Below are 22,015 nucleotides of genomic sequence, written 5' to 3'. Positions count from 1 at the left end.
AAGGTGAAGACTGTTTGCATCACTCATTTGCAAAGATTCATCACATCCTCTCTTCTAAACAGCCACTTGCAGGGCAGGAGGAGAGTAGGGCAGAGGGCCCGGACTTGGCAGGTTTGACCTGCATGGAGGACGGTCTTTGGACAGGAGAAAAGTCCTCCTTTAACTCCTTGTTGCCCACCCCTCTGAACTTGCTCTCAAGCCGCTAGAAAGGTTAATGTTGATAGGACATGATTTTTTTTCTTTCTTTCTTTTTTCTTTTTTTTTGTACTGTGGATTGAACTCTGGGGCACTTAACCACTGAGCCATATCCCCAGCCCCCCCCCCTTTTGTTTTTTGTATTTTATTTTGGGACAGAGTCTCACTGAGTTGCTTAGGGCTTCACTAGGTTGTTGAGGCTTGCTTTGAACTTGCAATCTTCCTGCCTCAGCCTCCTGAGCTGCTGAGATTACAGGTGTGCACCACTGCACCCAGCCTGGACCCGATCTTGATAAGAACCTAGAGACGGAATGTGCCAGGTGCTGGAGAACACGAATATGGTTGAGAGGTTCTGAAGCATGGGCCTTGGTGCCCGATTCCTTGGTTCAAATCCCACCTCTGGCTGTGTAAATGTGAGATGATCCCTTGATCTTTCTGAGGCTGAGTCTGTCATTTTGGATACACATGCCGTACCTGAATGATGGGGTGTGAGGATCAGTGGCGGTGTATGTAACACGCTTAGTGGCACCTGACACACAGGAGCAAATGCGTGCTACGGAGCACAGCTCAGCAACAGAAAGGAATACGACATTAATACACGTGACAAGATGAATTCATTTCAAAACGATGTTGCCAAGTCTAAGAAGCCAGACATGGGAGGCTTTATACAGTGTGATTCCATTTATATGCAATGCTTTAGAAAAGGCGAAACTCTAGCCAGAGCAACACAATCACTGATTGCCTAGGAACAGGGTCTGGGTTGGGAGGTGAACAGCAAAGGGGCAGGAGAGAACTTTCTGGATGATGGACATGCTCTGTATCTTGATTGTACGGATGGGGGTTGTACACAACTGTATTCAGTTGTCAAAACTCGGCAAACTTCATACTTAGGACAAGGAGATTTGCTAGAAGAAAAAGCATTAGAAAGACATCTGAACTTTGAGCTGGGCACAGTAGAGCACTCTGTAATCCCAGCTACTTGGGAGGCTGAGGCAGGAGGATCGCAAGTTGGAGGCCAACCTTGGCCACTTGGCAAGATCCTGTCTTGAAACAAAATAGAGTAGAGGTATAGCTTACTGGTAAAGCACCCCTCAGTTCAGTCCCCAGTACCCAAAAAAGAAGAAAAAGAAAACCACTCTGACCTTTGTTGGCGTTTTCGATATGAACTTCCTGTCTTTGTATTATTGATCCATGGAAGTACATATGGGGTGCAGCATCACAAGACTTCAGGTACTCAGGGCTTCTCAGAGCCTCGCTTTGGCCCTGGCACCCACCGGGTCATGGGAGGCCGTCTTGGTCTTGTGTCAGTCACATGGTCACACTCCAAGGCGTCTAGTTATCTCTGTCTGAAAGCTGTCTCAGGTCAGTGGTTCTGTAACTTTTGTACTATGTTTAAGAAACTGGAATCTCTGGTGACACCAGGGTCCCTGTGCCAGGGAGGCTGGGACCCACAGAGGAATACCTGCTTGCCAGGGCAAAGGGCAGGAAGACACTGGCGCCTCCTGGGATGGCGCCTCCCTCCCGGGAGCCCGCGTCCTTTCCCTGGTATGGCCTCTTCTGTAGTTTAAAATGTTTGTCCCCAAAAGCCTTTTTGGAATCCCTCAGGCAAGGTGTCACCCAGCTGCCCAGAATGGAGGGAGAGTGGAGGAGGGACAAATAGGAGGACAAATGCCAGTGAACGCTGTGCCAGGAAGGTCACAGGGCGCTCCAAGGTGCCAGTGTCCAGGAGGAGCGGCGGGCGCAGCCAGGGGGCTGGAAAGGTGGTCAGGCAGGGGGCTGGTCAGAGGGCACAGGGCATGGCAGCGTGGAAAGAAGGAAACGCAGCGAGAGGACAGGACAGCTACCGAGTGCCATGTCACCCTCCCTGGTGTCCAGGAGGCAGCTCTGACCATCTTCGTTTTATAGGTGCAGAAAGTGGGGCTCAGAGAGGGGAGGTGACCTGCCTCGGGGACCCACGGGCCCACTGGTCTGTCGGTGCCCACCAGCAGACAGTCTGGACAGGAGCTGGAGAGCAGGAGCCACTGCCTGGCGCCTGGCTTTGGGACTGTGGGTAGGCCGACCGCAGCAGAGCGCTTCCTGCACGGTGACGTCCCCGCCTTTCTTTACCTCCATTTCTGTAAAAGGAGGACAAGGATGGCCTCCACCAGGAGGCCAGTGGCGAGGGGAGATGTCACGCCCTGATGGGACAGAGGTGGCACCCACTAGGATGGCACCGAGAGAGGGGGCACTGGGGTGGGCAGGGTCTGAGGTCATCAGATGGGACCCAGAGAGCTCTGGAGTCTCAAGCCAGAGTTTAGGGCGGACCAGGGCCAACTTCAGAGCATCGGGGAGGGTGAGCAGCTGGGGACCTGGTTTCTGGGCTGTGTGTGGACATGGGGGCAGCTAGGCAGGGCCTGGGGCCCAACAGACTCCGTCCTCAGCCACGGAGGGAGAGGGGACTCTGGGGGCTTACACAGGGGAGGAGAGAAGGCAGCATCAGAAAAGGAGGACCAATAAGGATTTCTGCCTGTCTCCTCCTCCCTCCATCTTCCCCTCCGTTCCCTTCCTCGCCTGGCTTCCCTCTCCCCTGCGTCTCCCTCTCCTTTTCTCTTTTCCCTTCCTCCCTCTCTCTGCCCCGGTTTCTATCCCTTCCTCCCCTGCCTGTTCTGAAAGGCCTGCTCTCAGGGCCATGTCATGAGTGACCCACTGTGTATCTGCGGTTTACCTACCTGGAGAAAATTTGTGCCCAGGATCTCCGCATGCTGTAGGCAAATGGTTTTTAATTCAACTCCACAAATATTGACTGTGCTCTGGTTAACTGAGTGTACTTTGTGCTAGAGGTGTCACAGAGATGCAAATGGGCCCAGCCAGTCCTCAGAGGAGCCGGCGGCGAGGGGCCCCTGGCTGGTGTTGGCACAAGATGTACCCCCCCTCCTCCCCAAGGATGCTAGAGAGCTCTCTGTCCACCAAGAGCCCTGGGTCCATTTCTCTCTCCTACGAAGTTCAGGAAGGGGCGTCGTGCCAATTTTGCAAGATCTTAACAAGACAGTACATTGTAGGTGCAGTCTACAGGGAGGAGGTCAAGTTCAGCCTGCAGGGATCCAAGGGGCTCTGTAAATACCTGTCCTTCCACTGCTGACGGCCCATGAGCTGGAATTCCGATTTTTCCATCTATTTCTTCCCCTCGTATTTACCAGATTGAGAAGATCATCCACATCATAGGCCTCTCTCTTCCACACACTTTTCAGGGCCACTCCGGCCTTGACCTAGGCAGGCCCCAGCTTCTTTGGCATGGTGTTGGCTTTGGAGAGTGAACTGATCAAGCCAGCGCCCACCGTGAGCACAGCGTGGGTTGCAGAAGCTCTCGGGGCAAAGAAAATGGAATTTGAGGATTTAAAGCAGGGGATGCAGTCAGAGACGCTGCTGCCCAAGGACTTCACACTCAAGACAGCACTGTATTTCCTGGTGGAGTTTGGGAGCTGAGCAGCCCGGGGACAGGTCCTGGCTGAGCAGAGACCACATGCACCTCTTGGGGGACGGCTCACGGGTTTGGGTGAGACCTTCCTAGCACCTGCTTTGCCACTAGCATTGCAACCAGCGTCTTCTCAACAGCTGCTTTTCCATACCTGTGAAGAATGCCTCAGATGCCACCCCTCGGCCACCCACAGTGGACACACTGTGGAGGGAGACCACACCTGGGTGCTTTAGGCCACTGAAATTGGGGCTTGTTATGACAGCCTTGACTTTGCCTGTCCAGAGCAGTGCTCAGGGAAAAAAAGCCTGATTTAGAGACCCTTACATCTCCTCAGTGTTCAGAATATAAACATCTCTTTTCTGCTCAGTCTTATCAGCTCACACTGTCCTTTATCTTGTCCATATTTATTATGTGGCGTGAATAAAAGGTGTAATGAAGTTTTGTTAGCCTAGCCATGGAAACAAAGCAATGACCTTGCTTCTAACTGGCCAGTCTCCAGGAGGGAGATAAGAAACTTTTCCCTCTTCCTCTGAATGGGCCAAGGACAATAGGGTCCCAGGTCACTATCAATGGCCATTATACCCTTCAGAGGTGGTCTAACTGACCTTTCTAGCCCTAGAGGGCGTCCCCTCTCCATCTCTGATTTTCTTCTGCCCACCATAACCTAGGCATTATGCTGGGCGTTAGAGACACAGAGAGATAAGAAAAACTGGTCCTCAGAAAAGATCTCAGCACAATGGGTACAGTAGTGGCCCGAGGGGAGTTTGGACTAGTGCTCACAACCCAGAGGAGGAAAGAGGCCATTGCAGGTTAGAAATCAGAGGAGGCTTTTGGAAGAGCCTTCCCTTCGCTGTAGGTAAGGGCCAATTCTAGATTGTGAGATTGCAAAAACGGATTCTGCTAATGCCCCCCCCCCCATCCTCTCTGAGCACGGACCAGCACAACCCTCCACTCTGCACAGGACTCTGACCTCTCCCTTGGCCCTGTGACCTGCGTGTCTAGGCGCTGTATGCCTGCCACTGTGGTCTCATGCCCTGGGAAGTGAAAGGCCATCTGAGTGACCTGGCAGCCCCCCTCCACCCCCTGCTCTGTCAAACCAGAAGTTAAACCTGGCATTTTGGGTTAAGTCTTCCTGCACGTGCTCACCCAGCCGTGCCCTTGCAAGGGTGATGGAGGTAGGTGTAGCTCCCATCTCCACCCTCCTTTGGGGGAATCACTGGAGAGTGACTTTTCCTGGAGCTTGTTCAGCTCAGCAGCCTTTAGCAAGCAACTCATTCACAAGTGAGTACAAATTAATACAGTACAAACTGGCTACATAAATATTGTGCTGTAATTGACTGTCTTCCCTAATCAAAGGCAAGGCTGCTGACTTTGTTACTTCTGACGGCTGGAGAAGGACTCTGGGGGAAGGGAACTGAGGTCCCCGTGTGTACCAGACTGCAAGTTGGGTCTTTGTCAAACCAAGGTGGGGTGGGGGGGATAAGGCCTAATTTGCATTCAGATTCAATAAGAAAGTACCAAATGTCTATTTTTGTGATAGTCATTGAAAGACACTTTGTCTTATAGTATTATTGAATTAACAGTACTATCAATAATGACTTGATAATAAGGCACTGAAATTAGTTTTCACAATAACAGCTTTTTTTTTTTTCCTGGTGTAAAAGGGATCTCGGCACCATTTCCTTGGTTTCCCCTCTACTGATTGCCAAACAACCTAAATGCATGGAACTGAACATTTCCAAGCACTTTATACAAGAAAGCATCGCCATCTTTCCATTTACCTACCCGTGCTCGGGCTGGCTTGGGTTTTTTTCAACAGTTTGTTGGACTGGGATGAGGGTGGCTTCAGCCTAGGGCCTCTTCTCACATCCACCCCAGAAGATTTTTGTGCACTTGGGATAATTTGGAGACAGCTCTACCCTTAGGGAAAACAGTTTTAAAATCCACTAACCCCCTTTGCCTTGAGGGGCTGGGGTGAGGGTGTCAGAGACTGCAAAGTCCCGGGGAAAACTCCATGGTCGCCTGCCCCCCCCACCCCCCTGCGGTTTCCCCTAACCTTGACTTTAAGTCGGCCCTCTTTAACCTCTTTCCAAAACAACGCTCCAGCAGGGCTGTCGTTTGAAAGAAAAACGAAACCGCCGAGGTTTGATCGTCGCGAAAAGGGCACTCGCTCCCGGGGGGATTGGGGCAATTTGCTCGCTACGACGTTCAGGGGTTTAAATAATCGCGTGCCACCAGAAGCCCCCCTTCCCCCTCAGACGCCCAACCCGCTCGCTGCCACTTCCCTCTCCAAACGCTGGCGGGGGTGGGTGGCAGCACCGAGGCGATTTTATTCGTATTTTTTTCCTCCGGGTTTTGTCATGGAAACGCTGACACAACCTCCAGACGGCGGCCGAGCTCGGCCGGGGACTGAGGGCTTTTGGGACCCTGCGGGAGCGCGGCGCACTCCGGACTCCCCGGGAAACAGCTGGACGCGACCAAGTCCCGGGCAGGGGCGGGGGGAGGCGACGCTCCGCCCCGGCGCGGCCCCGCCCTCCTCGCCGCTCCGCAGGCTCCCTCCCCTCGCCGGGGGCTGCGAGTTGCATTTGGTAAAACCCAGCCTCGGAATATATAGATCATTGGAGCGCAATGAAGTAGCCTTTGGAGAGGAGGGAGGGGGCCGTCCGACAGCCACAGCGGCCAGTGCAGCGCAGCGGTAGCAGCGGCGGCAGCACCGTCGCCGCTCGCACCCCAGCCGCCCGGCCCGCGAGGAGGCAGCGGCGACCGCCGGAGCGAGCGGAGGAGGCGGCGGAGCGCGCGGAGAGGCGGGGAGGAGCAGCAGCAGGGGCGCGCGGACGCTGGTCCACGCATCTCGGCACTTCCAGACCAACTCCGGCGCCTTCCACACCCCGGCCCCGGGCTGGGGGCTCCGAGAACCGCCGCGAAGCCACTCGATCCTTCCCCGATCGCTGCCCAGCCCTGCCCTGCGCCTCCCGGGCTCCGGTCCGCGCGGCGGGGTCCCCACTCCTGCGCCCCGGGCGCGCCTCCCGGACTCCCCGGTCCCTGCAGCCAGGACAAAAGCCATGAAGCCGGCGCTGCTGGAAGTGATGAGGATGAACAGAATTTGCCGGATGGTGCTGGCCACTTGCTTGGGATCCTTTATCCTGGTCATCTTCTATTTCCAAAGTATGTTGCACCCAGGTAGGGGGCGCGTTAGCGTGGTTTTGTTGGATATTTTCTTCTCTCTCGCGCTCTCGCTAGCTCGCCTCGCCTGGTTTCTGCCTCTTCCAACCTTACCTCTTTCCCCTCGGCCTCTTCTTCGGGAATCCTGCTGCCGGGATCCGCCCGGGTCACCGAATTAGGATGGGGAGGAGGAGAGAAGGTGTGATTCTTCCTCTTCTTCATCCCAGCCCCAGACTGGAGGATGGGACCAGGAAGGGTGGTAGAGGTTTCCCCTCCTTCTTTCTTTTCTTTTTCTTTGTGTCTCTTGCCTGTCTGCGAGGTAGCAGGGAAAGGTAGAGGTTGTGGGGAGCTGCCAGAGGTGGGGGCTAGTTTGAAAAGGAAAAAACTCGGTTCCTGATCCTGCCGAGATCTGAGGATGAAAAGGCACCCGGAGCTGGCCGCTCTGAGCCGGGCGCGCTGCCTCTTCCTGGTTGGGGGCCCTGGGGGCGAACGGAGCAAGCCCCAGCGAGGTTGCGAGTCCCTGCAGCGAACTAGGCAGCCCCAGGCTCAGCTCCCACGTGTCCAGGGCTCGGCAGCGCTGCGCAGGTCGCGGGGAGAGACTGGGTTCCCGGAGCTGCCCTCCATCAGGCACCGGCCTTTTGCAAAACACCCGAGGGTCCTGCTCCGCGTTGATCTTGCGGCCAGTACCCTGGGTCCTGGCCCACCCCTACTACACACCGAACCTACCCCCAGACCCTAAACTGGGGACCCAGAGCTCTTGGGTCACCCTTGGCCACAGTTTTGGAGGAAACTTTGGCCAGGTCTTGGGCGGATCGTCAGGTTGTATCTCCCTCTTCCTGGATTCCAAGCATAGGAGTCCCCTCCTTGGTGTGTAGGTGTGTGTGTGGGAAAGACCCTTTTCTCGGTTCTACCCCCTGGCTTAGGCAAAGTTCCAGATCTGAAATCTAGACTAGGACAGGGACGAACAGGGCTCGCGGCTGCTTCGGAGGAGCCAGAGGAAAGTTTGAGACCAGGGGGAGGTGGGTGGGTGCCCTCCTGCTCTGTGGCCCCGGACTTTGCTGCTGGTCTCCAACAGGTAGAACCTTCCCAGAAGCCGCCTGGGGTTATGAGTCTCTCCCCGCCAAGCCTTAGTCCCCACACCACCTCCTCATTTGTCACCTCTTAACAGATCCCTGCCAGGCCACCTTGGCTCTGAAATGCATTTTTAATGTCTCAGAGTTGCCTTTCCCCATGTAGTCACAACAATGATTTGCTGTTCGAATTGCAAGGAGTAGGGAGATGGAAACACATTTCCTTCCAGGGAAATGGGGTTGGTGGTTTTCATTTTGCACACCCCCCCCTTCTCCCCTCAGTGTGTATCTAACACTTGCAGCAGACGCAGCCCCGAATTCATCAAGCCTGCGCCTTGGTGGAGGGCAGAGGAATAAAGCTGTTCTCTGCATCACAGGCAGGGCTGCCGGCTCTGGGATTCCTTGACAGCGAGGACACAGAGGGCCCCATTGCCCTGCTGGGCCTGGACCAGTCCTTAAGGCAGCCTGGCTGCCAGGGATATGGTCCCACACTACACTATGGAACCTCAGAACATCCCAGCCAGCCCTTGTAAAAGATGGCTTTTGTTTGCAGCTGGGTATTTTTAGTTTAATGTCAGCAAACTAGAGCGGCGTTTGTCTCCTCACCCAAACCTGTGGTTGTGAAACTTCTAAGGGAATTTAAAAATGGACCTTGCTCACATTCCCCTAGCCAGGCCGCGGTTGCAGCGGGCATCAGAGAGTGCCAAACTTCTGGGGCTGCTGGAGACCAGGCTAGACTCTCCCCAGAGGGTTAGAGGACAGGGCCGTGTGCCAATATAATGGAGCTCAAGCAGTTCGAACAAAGCGCCTGATGATCTGGTCTAGACTCGAGAGATGTGTTCAGGCCCATTCAAGTTTTGCTGGAACTGAGCATGCCAGGTAATGCTCTGCAGAAATGCCTCAACAGGGATCAGTGTCAGCCCCCAGCGGGAATGCACATTAGCTTCCCTGTACCTGTGAATTGTCCAGCCAAAATCCGTTTTCACAGATCCCAGGAGAGAATTGGGACATAACTTTCTAGCTAAAGATAGTGGGAAGAAACTTTCAACTTGTAATTGGCTCTTTGCTAAAATTTCCAGCTCTAGTCAGAATATTTAGTCGACTTGGAAGTAGATGGAGCTCTTTTCCGTCTAGCCTGTTGGAACTAGCAGCACAGCCTTTACTAAGCTTGAGCTGGTCAGGATCCTCTGTCTTTGATCTGCCCTGCCCTTTGCTTCACTTTCTGGTCCCCTTTCCACACCAGAAATAACGTTTATTTATCTATGTATTTATTTGGCATTTTTTAAAATTCATATTTCTATGAGGATGCTTTTCAGCTATTTCCCCCGAGTGCACAGCGAATACAACTTTCAAAACATTCTTTTGAACGTGGAACTATAGACAGTTAATTTGAAAGGTCTTCCTTGTTTGAAATTACATGTAGTTCAGCAAAAATTCTGCATCAACAGTTTATTATTACCTGGGGCATGCCAAATGCAAAAATGGTTTGGAATCCATTTAAAACATTTTTTTGGGGGTGGGGTGGGGTTCATTTTGTTAGAGTACACTTTTGATGACAACCTGTGCTACATCTTTTTTTCTATGGCTTTGAGTTTTGTGGTGCTGGGGATTGAACCCAGGACTTCCTGCATGCTAGGCAAGGGCTCTGTCACCCAGCTACATCCCTGGCCCTTTTTATTTTATTTTGAGACAGAGTCTGGCTAAGTTGCTCAGGCTGGCCTCCAACTTGCCATCCTCCTACCTCAGCCTCCCTAGTGCCTGGGATTATATACTCGTGCCACTGTGCCTGCCCTGAATTTCTTTAAATGTGACTTGATTTTTGCATCTCTGAAGACTTTTAGGATGAGGATAGCTGATACTGGTAGCCTGGCTTTGCAATTTCGGTTTCTCCAGGTCACTCTGGGAGAGGCAGTAGGGACAGATTGTCTTGCTAAAAACTTGGAGCCCTCTGGCAGGAGTTCTAGCTGTGAGTTAGAAAAATAATGTTCAAAAAAAAAAAAAAATGGACTTCAGGCTTCACTAGTGGCTGGAGGGTGTGAAGGGGAGAGGATCATAAAAGAAGACAGCTGTCAGGGGCCTGAGCGCCTTTCCCTCCTGTTCTAATCCGGGGCCGTTGTCTTTTGTACTTTTCTAATTCATAAGCTTGAGTAATTCATGAATTTGAGTCATCAGCCATCCATTAGTGGAGGGTTTAGAGAAATGGGCCTTGTCAGGCAGTTTTCTTTAGGAGTCTTTGACCCTCTGAGTTAACAATCTTTATGAAGAATACTTTTTGAGGCAGCCCCCACGTTTCAAGCTCCCTTCTCCTCCTGATGTTTTACCCAGTGCCCGACACGCGGTAGAGTCTCTGTAAAGTCTAGGAGTCTGGAAACAGACCCCTGTCGCCAGTTTCCAGGAAGGTGACTTCAAGCCTTGCCAAGAATGTCTCGCCCGTGACTCTGGCTCTGTCGGTGGGGACATGTCCGTGCCTTCCTGAGTTCCCCTGAGACCTAGACCCATTTTAAGCTGATCTGGTACCAGAAAGGAGCTCTCACCGGGGCCTCAATTTTCGGCCCCTGAGGTGTCAGGCAGAGTGTGCCCTGGATGCTGAGGAAGGCTGGCCCCTTTTAGCCATGGACTTGAAGAACCTGTCCTCAGGACAGACTCGGTATAGATGTGAACCACTCCCCAAAGGGGTGCAATTGGAGGCACATACCTGTGGTTTCTGCACTCTTTTCAGGCCCTCTGTGAACTTGTGGAAGTTCATCCCCTTACATTAAAATGTCTTGCATACCTGCAGCAGGCCCTGCTTTGATGGAGCAAGTGGGGCGAGGGCGGGGAGGCCTCGGGCTGCCTCTGTGCTGAACCTCCCACCTCCTTTTGTGCTGTGGGGTAGGATTGTGGTTTTTGTTTGAAGGCTACGGTTTGTAGAAGAGAGACCTGCCTGCCAGGAGAAAGGCTTTTCTTCTCTCCCTCTTCTCTCTTTTTCCTTTTGCATTATGTTGACTTTCAATGTCACCTGGGATTTCTTTGCCCTGGTTGAATGTAGAGTCTTTCTTTAAAGACTTCTCCGGTTACCTCCGTGTAGTTTCATTGGACCAGGCTGAATATAAAATGCAGTTGGTATTGAACTTTTAATCTAATTATAAACATAATGGTCTTTGAAAGTTTGGGTGCCTGAAGATAAACAATTATCCGTTGTTTGATCACTCAACGGCAAACTGCCAGTTTTTCTCCACTTGCTAGAACATATATGCAAATGAACAGGCCTCATCAAAATGCTGCAAAATCTGAAACTTTTTGAGAGTCGATGTGGAAAATTCCACACCTGATTTCATGTGATGGATCACATTCAAAACACAGATGCACTAAAAATATTGTATTAAGCTACCCTCAGGCTATGTGTGCAAGGTGTATGTGACATAAATGGATTTCACATTTATATATGGGTCTGACTCCCCAAGATCTCTTATTATGCATATGCACATATTCCAAAAATCTGGAAAAAAAGTTCTAAATCTGAAACACTTCCGGCCCTACACATTTCAAATGAGGGATATATAACCTATATGTATTTAAAAAAAAAATTTGAAGTGACATCATGCATTTTTTACCTTGACTGATAAAATATTATTTTAGATAAAATATTATTTTAAACGCATCACTATGGTGACTAGTTATTAAGTTTGAAGACAGTTTAGCCACAACCTCTTAAATTCATAGACCTGCGTGTGTCTCTGTCCCCACCTACCCCTTTGCAGGATATCAGGCCAGAATTGTTTCATTTCTTTTTTTTCTTTTTTGTTATTGTTTCTGCACAAATTTGTTTTACGTGAGAGAATCTTTTTGTGCTTAGGCACAGAATGAGTTTGGGGTCATAGAGACGCAGTGACTGTTTTTGTGTCACCTATCTGAAACTTCCTTGGGAAAAGTGTCAAGACAGTGTTCCATATGAAGCCTTTCTTTGTGAACCCTGGAAACAGCACTAAACAACTGAAAGACAAGACCTCCTCCGTCGGGGGTGTCCCCTGGGTGGTTTAAACGTTGGTGTCTTCACAGCACGGTTTCCTTACAGCAGCGGCTGAGATGAGATAGACTCTCTTACGCAATTTCCTTTGACAGTTAGAAGCACTGTTGGTTCCAACCCATTGTCCTGTGAAATAAGCCGGGTGATCGGGCACCTCCGAAAGGAAGGCTGGGGGTTTGTGTGGGGTGGGGAGTGAGGGGCCAGGGGATCCCTCCCCTAGCAGAGGCAGCCCCGTTTCTAGGTGTCTGGTGGAAGATCATTTTGCCTAGGACTGGCTTAGCACAGCCATTTAAAAACAGGAAATCAAAGGCTCAGAAGCTCAGGCGCCACCCTTTCCCTTCTAAACCCCACCGGGGGGGACAGACCCGGTCTTATTCTGGAGGTCAAGTGACAAAGGTTGTCACGAAAGCCAGGGCCAGCAGGCTTCTTCTTAAAAGCGTTGATACAGAAAACCCAGAAGTCTGGCTGACACATTTTTTCTTTCTTTTGAGTTTTGCTTTTGAATCAGGGGACCCCATCTTTAGAAGAAATCCAAGGGCGGGCAGATCTTCGTAGGAGGTCACTGAGCAAGCCGATCCGTCAATTAGAATTTCCTGGAGCTTGTAATCGGATGCACCTGAGATCGGATGTGGCGGATTGACACTGGCAGAGTTCCTCTCGGGTTCTAGGTCCTGGGGACGCACCATGAGCATCTGTCCCTCATGGAACACGCACTCTCCTGGGGCAGACAGATGCTGGGCTGCCAGTGGAGAGGTCAGACGTGTCTATGGTCTAAGGAAACACCAAGCAGGGAGGAGAGTCCAGGGGCTGTGGGGTCACAGAGAGGTAATTGGGAATGTCATTGATAAGATGACATGGGAGAGCAGAGACCTGCAGAAGTGAAGGGGCAGGCCGTGTGTCCACGCTGAGTTTGTTGGGGGGCATCTTAAGCTCTTCAAGGTCCAATGGGTGGAATCCAATCAGCCCTAAGCAGCATCGGGCGCACGTTGTCACTCCAAGAGCACAGAGGGGTTAGATGGGCCTGGGATTTGGGAGCGAAAGGCCCGGGTGCTAGTCTGTGTCCCCATCTCCCTGTCCTCTGAGTGCCTGTTTTATGACACACATTTTAATACTGACATTTGAATGTGTCCTGGTTGGTGGCATCTTTGCAGGGTGCTGACCTTTAATGAGCAGGCGTCTCTGGCCCCTTTGCAGAGCCGGGGGCTTGCAGTTAGTATCTCTCTCTTTGATGAATGGTGAGGTTGGTTTAGAGTCAGGAAGGGAAGGGAAGGAAATAAGTTATTTACTCGGGCCTTCAACCTGGAAGTTCAAATAGAAGTAGACGCAGAAATTTCCTGGAGAGAAAAAAAAAAAATCCACCCATGTGAAATCCTTTCATTTTCTCCCCCAAGGCCTCCGAGCCATCGCCGGGCTTTAGTATTTCTCTAGTTCTCACTGGTACCCCTTCCCCTTTGGCTCAGCAGGGTATGCATCCTGTCCTGATCGTCCTTCCTACCCCTGGGCCTAGCCAGGGGGTCTGAGGAACGCTTACAGAGTGACTAAGTGAATGTCAAAACCATCCCTTCCAGCCAGCTCCACCGATGGAGAGGGAGGAGCGGCCTCTGGCTGCTGGTGACCCAACAGCTTTCTCTGGAACCTCCCTGCTCCTGTGCTGCTCTAGTGCAGGCAGGTAATAGGAAGCAGCCCAGGTATTTGAAGCAGGAAGGAACGGACCCGAGGGAATTTTGTGCTTGCGGCTAGCGGGAGCAGGGCCTGTAGTAACTCATGAGTGGGTGTGTATTGGCATGACTTCTCCAAACACCTGATGCACGCGGGGTGCTGCTGCCTCCCACACTGGGTCTGGGGCTATTTATTAAGTTCTAGATAAAACCAGTGACGGAGCTGGAGAGCAAGCCCTGTAAGGCCTTTTTTCAAAATCCTGGTGTCCCATCACCGTGCTGACCAGTAGCAAAATAGCCCCGCAGGCAGGAAGGTGGCCTCTGCTTCCCGTCTGCTTTCTGCATTTCGAATGAGTGCTCCTCGCAGGAGGACCAAGTTCCTATCCAGAACCTTCGCTTCCAACGAGCATGGGAAATGCAGCTTTCCAGTGGCCAGGTCTGCAGCGCGGAAAGCATTCTAGAAAGAGAGTAGAATGACTGATGAGCCCCCACGTGCCCCGTTGGTAAAACACACCCCAAGAGCTCTCTCCAATATGTTTTGTTTATGAATGATCTAAACACATCCCTACCATCATTATCCAACTTCATGGGATAGGACCCTGTCTGCCACGGTGAGTGGAATTCCACGTGTTTGTCATCTTCTGGATAATTCTGTGGGTTCCATTCTTTCTCCGTGGTCCTTTTTACCGGGTAGTGTGACCCAGAAAGAGAGGCTCATTGCTTTCTCGCGGCGGCCCTCATTGTGACCATTATCTCCCAACTCTGGCTTCCCGGCTGGGCCCCCTTTGAGCCTCTGTTACATTTTGTGAGTTTTAGGGTAGTTAAAGCAGGTCTCACGGCTGTAGACCGGACCACAGCAGAAGCTGTTGGGTCACCAGCAGCCGGTGGCGGCTCCTCCCTCTCCTGATCCGCTGAGCGCAGCTGGCCGCTGTTGTCCAGGGTCTGCGGTTGCCCATCTTGCCCCTCAGGTGGCCTGCCTGCATGTTGTAAACGTCACGTGACTTGAGGTGACAGGTGAGATGGGGTGCTTCTGACTGTATAAGTAACATTACTTAAGTTTCACTTTTATTTAGATTAAATAAAACCAGGAGTCTTAGTGGTCCTTCTCAGACTCCTTTGAGGTCCACCGTCCCCGGACTTTGGAACTCCAGGTCTCGACTCGTCTTGATGTAATCCTCAGACCCGCCCTGGCCAACCCATGCAGAAGTACCGCCTTAACCCAGCATGGCTGAGCTGAGCGGTTCTGATAAGCAGCAGGGGAAGGGCCGCTATCTCAGGTAGATATGGACAGAGAGAAAGAAACCTGGCAGCTGAAGTGTTTGAGCTCTTATCAGTCCCTGACTCGAGTAGTTTTCTTAAAAGCTCTGGGGGAACAAAACCCACAAAGTCAACTCAAGGGGGACGGGCTAGTGACGGGGTTGCCTTTTGAGCTGCTAACTTCAAAGAATCCCCAAAGTGGGAGAGCACACAGGCCCCCCGGACATTCCTTAATGGTTGACGTATGGTATCGTCATCGTATGTGGTCGCCGGCCACCGTGAATCTGAGGCCAGGGACCAGCTTCCAGGCTGCGCTGCCCACTGTGCACATCTGACCCCCTTTAAGACATTCTCGGTGAATGGTCACTAAGCACTGGGCTCTGTTCTAGGTGCTGGGGACAAAAGACACAAAACTCCGTGCCCCTGTGGAGCACGGTCTAGTGGGGGAGTCTGAATGACGGATGCACGCTGAAGTTGTCGAGTAGCTTGTGGTGACAAGTGTCCTGCAGAGCACGATGAACCAAGGGCGGGGCTGTGAGGTGGCAGTGCCATGGGAGGCTGTGGCCGTTTTATTATTTATTTATTCATTAGTTTGGTACCAGGGATTGAACTCCGGGATGCCTAACCCCTGGGCCACATCCCCGTCCCTTTTTAAAATATTTTATTTAGAGACACGACCTCGCTGAGTTGCTTAGGGCCTCACTAAGTTGCTGAGGCTGGCTTTGAACTTGCGATCCTCCTACCTCGGCCTCCCTGAGTCGCTGGCATTACAGGTGTGCACCACCGCACCTGGCCAATTTTAAATAGAGGGTCAGGGGAGGTCTCTGGGAAAAGAGGGTTTTAAAGATGGAAGGAGAATATATATAGGGGACACTCCTATGGTGTAATAAGGCTCTTTATTGGCTGTTATTCAATAAAGATGGCCTGGGGTCTGGCATTGGATATATATTATTCCTCCCAGGACCTTTTTGAGGTCACGCAGTTGTTATCACCAGTTTATTAGAGAATCTGGTCACAAGGAGAAGGATTGATGGAATCCAAACTAACCAAGGTGGTCTGACCTTGTATCTATTGCTCTGAACATCTAGTAGGGCCTGTCAATTGGGGGTCCTCTTTGCACTCACCCCAAGGATTGATGACAGCCATTGAAATTCAGTGCCAGGGTGGGACCTTTCTGACCATCAGAGTCAACTCCCCAAGGCCACAATCTTGAGAAGACCCTCAGATCTCTGCGTAAACAGCATCTGGCCTCAGACCTGCTGCACCCGTGACTTGGACAGGTGCCCAGCACACGGTAGGAGCTTCATAACGGATGGGCTGAGACTGAAGGCAAGGGACGGACTCACAGATTTGGCCCTCAGGTGCCAGGGGAGGGTAGAATAACGCCCACCTCTCCTGTGGGTGGCGGGTGAGCACCAAATGTGACAGGAGACGTGAGAGTGCCTTGGTGGTGGACGTGGGGACCCTGTACACAGGTGGTGGTTAGAATGGCCACCTGCGGTCCCTCTTTCTGAGACTTTGACCTTGGCTTGTTCAGCAACCCTGTTGTTCTCATTCTGGAGCCAGTCTTCACCCGGACTCCTAGGAAGCCCTGCCCCGGGCGCTTCAGGCCTCGTCTACTGTGCTAAATGGCCACCCCACCGTCATCGCCAAAGCCCAGCTGCCTCCAGGCAGCATTTTTGTGCAAGCAGAGTTTATATTGGGTGGGGAAAAAAAACAGCTTTGTGGTTTCATGCCGAGTGCAAGGACCATAAGCTTTTTCCCCCCAATTATGCACATCATTACCCCTCAGGTTCCCATTAACTTTAAAAAGTGACACTTGGAAAACATAACAGCGCAGGGCACCAGTCAACGCCATTTCTGAGGCTGAGCTCTGAGGAGGGTGGAGAGCAGTCATTTGGGAGAGACCTCTCGTGCGGTGGCAGCCCTCAGGGGCACAAGCAGTGGTCAGGTGGTTTGCACGGCTCCTTGCACAGGACAGAGCTGCCCGGGCCTTCTCCACATCTGGGCCTGTTGCGTGCGGTGGAGGACCTTGTGGGTTCTTGCTCAGGGGCCTGTCACCCACTCCTTGACTGCAGGTGTCATGGAGCTTCTGCATGGAGGGCCTTCCTAACTGGCCAGTCCCCTCCACCCCCCGCCACGTCATCAGATGCTGACATTTGGGGCAGAGGTTCTGTGACCCTGTTTCAGGTGGGGCCTTCTCTTCCTCGGCCGGAGGCAAAGGGCATGCTCAAGGCAGTCTCTTTGGGCCTTTGTGCCTAACACAGTGGAGAGTGACACTTCCTATGGGCTGAAGCGGCCCGCCATGTCCATGCACCTGACCATGCTTTAGACTATCGGCTAGCAACAGTGGTCACTTACTAAGTACTTACTCCCAGATGATAGTCAGCTGCGGTCCTTGGACTATCCCATTTGATCTCTCCTGCAGCCTCTTGAGGTTGGCCTCCCATTGTCCAGATGAGGAGACTGAGGTTTTGAGAGGCCAGGAGCTTGCCTACCTGGGAGATGGGAACAGGACCCTGGCTCCGGGATGATGTCACCAAGGGCTGGGACAGTCACTGGTATACTCTGTCAACGTGTTCTGGGTTTCAACTAATTAGGTCAAGAGGTAATTATTTCATTAGGGCCCGAAGCTCAGCTGTGGACTCGGTGCCCGGGCCATTCAGTGATAGCCTCTTCTCTTCTTACCTGCACTCTATCCCCGGTGAGCTCATCCCCTCTGGGGACCAGGGCTGTCATCTGTGTGCCTGTGACCCTCATCTCGCTTCAGCCTGGCTGTGTCCTGAGGTCAGAGCCCAGTTCCTAGGATCCCTCCTGTGTGATTCCTCTGTCCCCTTCTCTTGCTCAGAGTCTGGGAATGATGGCCTTTCTCTGCGTCCCACACTACTTAGTGCTGGGCCCTCTCTGATCCTACCTGCACTAGTGACTGGCTCCTTCAGGACAGGGGCCATGCTGTGTTCCCCACAGCGTCTCCACATCTGGTGCCTGGTCCTCACTCAGGAAGGGTCTGTTGCAGGAACGCGCGTGTTAGTGAGGACCGCCGACCAGGGTTCCTCCTGCCTGGGAGGGGCAGGTGTGCACGTCTCATTACAAACTTGACTTACAGTTGGATTCCACAATGAGCCGCCGTTGGAAAGAACCGAGCAGCGACCCTTTTGATAACCGTGGTCCCCAAGGGGAGCCATAGAAGATCCAGGGTCTCTGGCTTTTCAGAAATGACATTGAAGCTTGATTTGAATGTTCCCGTTTCAGTGGAAAGGCACAAGTTTCAAACTCACTTTCTCAAAATGAACTCGGGGACATTTTGGAAGAGTTTCTGTTATCATTTGGCGGGAGGTGAGATTATTCATGAATGTACCGAGTGCAAAGTGAGACGGGGTTTCAGAGCACTCCAGGGTGGGATTTGAAACTCCGCTGTTTGCATTGCTCAGGCCAAAATTTTAGGCCTCGGAGATTGAGTTTCAGTCTCTTGGTTGCTAATGGTGCCCCCAGGTTCGCCCTCCAAGGGCCCTGAAAGAAGTGGCAGGAGAAAGGGAGAGGGTGTCGCCCCTCCCAGGGAGGAGAATTTCTGAATTCCTTGTGAGCTCAGGGTGGATCTGGGGTCAGGTTGCAGCTGGGGGCTGCCACGGGGTGCACCCTGCAGATGAAGGCCCAAGACCACCCTTCCTCCTGGGAACCGAGACCCAGGCACAGGGTGTGTGGGGCCTGAGATCATCTTCCCCTGGGAAGATACTGTGCTCTGCCCTCTTCCTATCAGAACTCCTGGTAGGCAGCTGTGGGGAAGAAGAGGGGTGCATGGTCCAGCTCATACTCCACACAGAAAGGCACCCCGAACTTTCAGTATTGTGTGCAAGGTCCCTTCTGGGGGCCCCCTTCCTTTTCTCTGCTAGACAGCGGCACTTGGCGCTGAGTTAGTTTTCTGGTGTGTGTGGGGGGGTCTCATCACCTTAGGCTCCCTCCCCCATTTTCCCACTGAACCCCCCCCATCACCAGGAGACCCATCCCAAAGCATAATAATCACAGAAGTCACAGTGTCTTCACCGACGGCAGCTTGTTTTTAAAGTGGGTGTGTGGACCGGCGAGCTGGGTTTGTGCCCACAACTTGGAAGGATCCGAGATTCGGGATCGGAAAGTCTCATTAAAGCAGGGCTTCATTTTGGGAGCCTATGGGACATATTGGAGTGGAGATTATTTTGAAAATGGAGGAATTAGTGAAATCCTTTCAGAGCTGAGCATTCTTGTGTGTATGGCTCTCGGCCTAATTTTGCTGTTCAAAAACGGAAGTCCAGGTTTGCAACCAGAAACCCAACAGGTCATCTGTTCGTTGCTCGCCATAGAAGAGCTTTCCTTGGGAGAGTGTGAACCCCCCATCCCAAAGACAATTATGCGCCTAAAAATCTTAGCCAGGGGGTTGGGGTGTTGCTAGGCTGGGAATGCGGGCCTCGGCCTTATAGGATAATCCATGTCACTCTGGGGAGCGGCCTGGCTCTTCCCTGGGGGACTCTGCAGAGAATCCTTTGGGGACATATGCTGTCTCTTGTGCCTGGAAAAGCAAATTGAGATTTAAAAAATAAATACAGGGTCTGATCATAAGTGCCTTCCTACAAGTGAAATTCGAGGGATGTGAGGGATGTTGTCATTGGAGAGTCACAGCGACATTCCTCTTCTGTTTTCATAGGAAGCAGCAATAAATGGAGTAGGGAGTTCAGCAGGCCAGCCGCTGTCATAAAACCCCGGCAGGAAGGGCTGCCCTTCAGTGGAAAGGGCAGAGGGTGGGGCGACATTAGGGAACTGGTTCTTGTCCGCTGCTTCTCCCTCTGGGAAAACCCCACGTTCAGCAAATGGCACTTTTCAGACTACCCCCCGGAGCCCAGAAGGTCAAGACAGACAACTCAGGGTCAGAGAGAAAACGGGAGGGCCCGGAGGCACCCATAACCTCACTCCCATCAGCCTGGCTTCGTGCCTGGTTCATGTTTGGGGGTTCTGAGCAAGATTCTGTTAGAAGGAAGCCTTTCGAGGCTAAACCCACTAACAATGTTGCCTTTCACCGCTTAGATGAGTTCTAAGGCCTCTTTGCAGCCTTGATCTCATTCTCTTAGTGGTTCTCCAAATTGATGCACATTTTCAGGAGAGTGGGATTGTAATTAAAATGAATAATCACTGTTACTCTAGTGTGAAGAGGCTCAGATCCGTCCACCCCTCCATCCATCACGCCAACGTCTATTGACCAAACGTTTATCTGGCTAAGGAGACAAACCTAAATAAGGCTTGGTTCCTGCAGCGGAGTAACTTGCAATTTAGCAAGTGCTGACAGACCCGTAATTGTTGGCTGTGATGCTTCGTAATAACGGCGGAGGGTGGCTGGGGAAAAAAAAGTGTGATTGGTTTAGGGGAGGTCAGGGAACCTCGAAGAGGAAGAAACAGGGGAGCTGAGCCTGGTCCTTCATTCAGTCCTTCACAAGCATTTATTGAATTGCTCTCCATGGGCACGGATGCTCACTTCTGAGTGCTGGGGACAAAACAGGCAAGATCTGTGTCTCAATGGCGTCCACCTTGTTGGCATAAAATGTATCAGGTCTGGTAACCCCACTGAGCTCCTTTTCTGCCATTTCCCTCTTGCCTACCCCACAGGGCCTCAGAGTAAAGCTGTGTGTGTGTGTGTGTGTGTGTGTGTGTGTTTACAGAGACGACATCAACCTGCGTATTATGGTAGGTCTTGCTTTTGCCACTCAGGACTGAGACGTGGGCCTTTTCTCATGTCAATTTTAAACCCCATAACGTCCCATCATATGGATGTGTTTTCATTTAGTCATTTTCTTTTGTTCAGCAGTTTTGGAAAAGATTTTTTTTTTTCTTTTAAGAACTGCCACGATATACCTTTTGTATTTACATCTTTGTCTGAGTTTTCTTAATGCTTCTTTCAAATAAATATTCAGGAGGGAAAGTCACAGGTTAGATAAACTTTCCGAGGCTCCTGGTGGGTGTAGCCAAGTTGCTCTCTAGGAGGTTGTATCTGTCTATCCCGCAGCCCGCGGTGTATGGAAATGTCTTATCCAGACTCCTGCCAGAGCCTCCCTTGGTCTCAGCACGGATGCTCATTTAGATTTTGGTCCATGCAAGGTCCCAGGTGTCTGGAGGGCAGACTGTGTCCCCAGTTGCTGACCTGTCACAGACTTGAAGTAAAACGAAGGTTGAGTGCTTATGATTTGCATGTCTGGCTGAATGAGCCAAGAAGAGTCAGGAGAGGTTTCGCTAGACAACTGAGAAAAATCTAGAACTTTCTTCATTGTCACAAACTACTCTACCCACAGGTTTTTCCAGGAAAGGGGAGCGCTTCAGCGTGGTGGGTGGTCCTAGGCCACCCCCACAATCTCAGTGCATGATCGAGAGGCCTGTGGATGGTCCTCAGCATAGAAATGCTACGAAATGTGTGTCTTGACTGCTTTCGTGCTACGTGTCCCTCCCCTGTGCTGAGTCAGCCAGGCTTCTCAGCAGCCTGGTGAGGGAGCACTGTCCTCAACCTCATTTTTGGGGGGAACTCAGAGAAGGTTTGTAGTTCAGGTGACACAGCTCCTAAGTGGTAGAACTGGGATTTCCAGGTGCATGACGCCATGTGCTATGCCCAGAGCCTTCTTCTTTCTGCAAAGTGTGGGGCTAACGTGTGTAGGAAGAACTTCCTCCTGTGACCTGGGAGGAAAGCTGTACAGAGGAATTGCCCTCTGAGGGCACAGTGAAAACCTGGAAATGGGTCCTCACCAGACACCACCTCCGCCTGTCCCCTGATCTTGGACTTCCCAGGCTTCAGAACTGAGCGGTAGATTTTTGTGATTTATCAACTTCCAGCGTAAGGCCCCCAGACAAGATGTGGCCCCTGGGTGGCAAGGCCAATGGACGACGGATAAGACACAAGGACAGAGTCAGGGGGCACTGCGCTCCCCGTGTCCCCAGGTGATGGAGGAAGGAACTCAGACGTGTGGGAGCGCTTCCAGGGACAAGGCCAGGAGCCCCTGCTCACCTCTCAAGACATGTACCGTACGAGCGCCCCGACAGCGAGACCTCCCCAGGAAGCTGTGTGTCGGTGACGCTCTCAGGCTTGGGGGTCAGACCCCACTAAGCAGGAAGTGGGGGTGAGAGTAGGGAGAGAAAAACAACCAACCCTTAACTCAGTCACACTCACACACACTCACACACTCACACACACACACACACACTC

General features: G+C 52.0%; 1 protein-coding gene and 1 long non-coding RNA gene across 3 annotated transcripts in view; one reads left to right on the top strand and one right to left on the bottom strand.

Annotated features, from left to right (window-relative positions):
• Nucleotides 1–808: 808 nt before the first annotated feature.
• On the bottom strand, nt 809–3,282 carry LOC144378556 (uncharacterized). Its single transcript, XR_013440337.1, has 3 exons — nt 2,904–3,282; nt 1,338–1,541; nt 809–1,235 (listed from the first exon to the last, which is right to left on the bottom strand). It is a non-coding gene; the product is annotated as an uncharacterized LOC144378556 (long non-coding RNA).
• A 2,888-nt stretch (nt 3,283–6,170) lies between these two features.
• Nucleotides 6,171–22,015, top strand: part of Chst11 (carbohydrate sulfotransferase 11) — a 176,931-nt gene continuing 161,086 nt past the window's right edge. The window contains exon 1 of one of the 2 annotated variants that reach the window (XM_021724470.3): nt 6,171–6,829. In XM_021724470.3, coding sequence (XP_021580145.1) covers nt 6,712–6,829 — 118 coding nt within the window. In that variant the 5' untranslated portion in view covers nt 6,171–6,711. The remainder of the gene's footprint in view (nt 6,830–22,015) is intronic. The other variant, XM_005322341.5, reaches the window with a different exon arrangement.

The sequence above is a fragment of the Ictidomys tridecemlineatus genome, chromosome 6 (assembly GCF_052094955.1).
Source record: "Ictidomys tridecemlineatus isolate mIctTri1 chromosome 6, mIctTri1.hap1, whole genome shotgun sequence".
Taxonomy (NCBI): domain Eukaryota; kingdom Metazoa; phylum Chordata; class Mammalia; order Rodentia; family Sciuridae; genus Ictidomys; species Ictidomys tridecemlineatus.
Note: the sequence above shows the minus strand (reverse complement) of the source record. Positions and strands in the feature narration are given on the sequence as shown.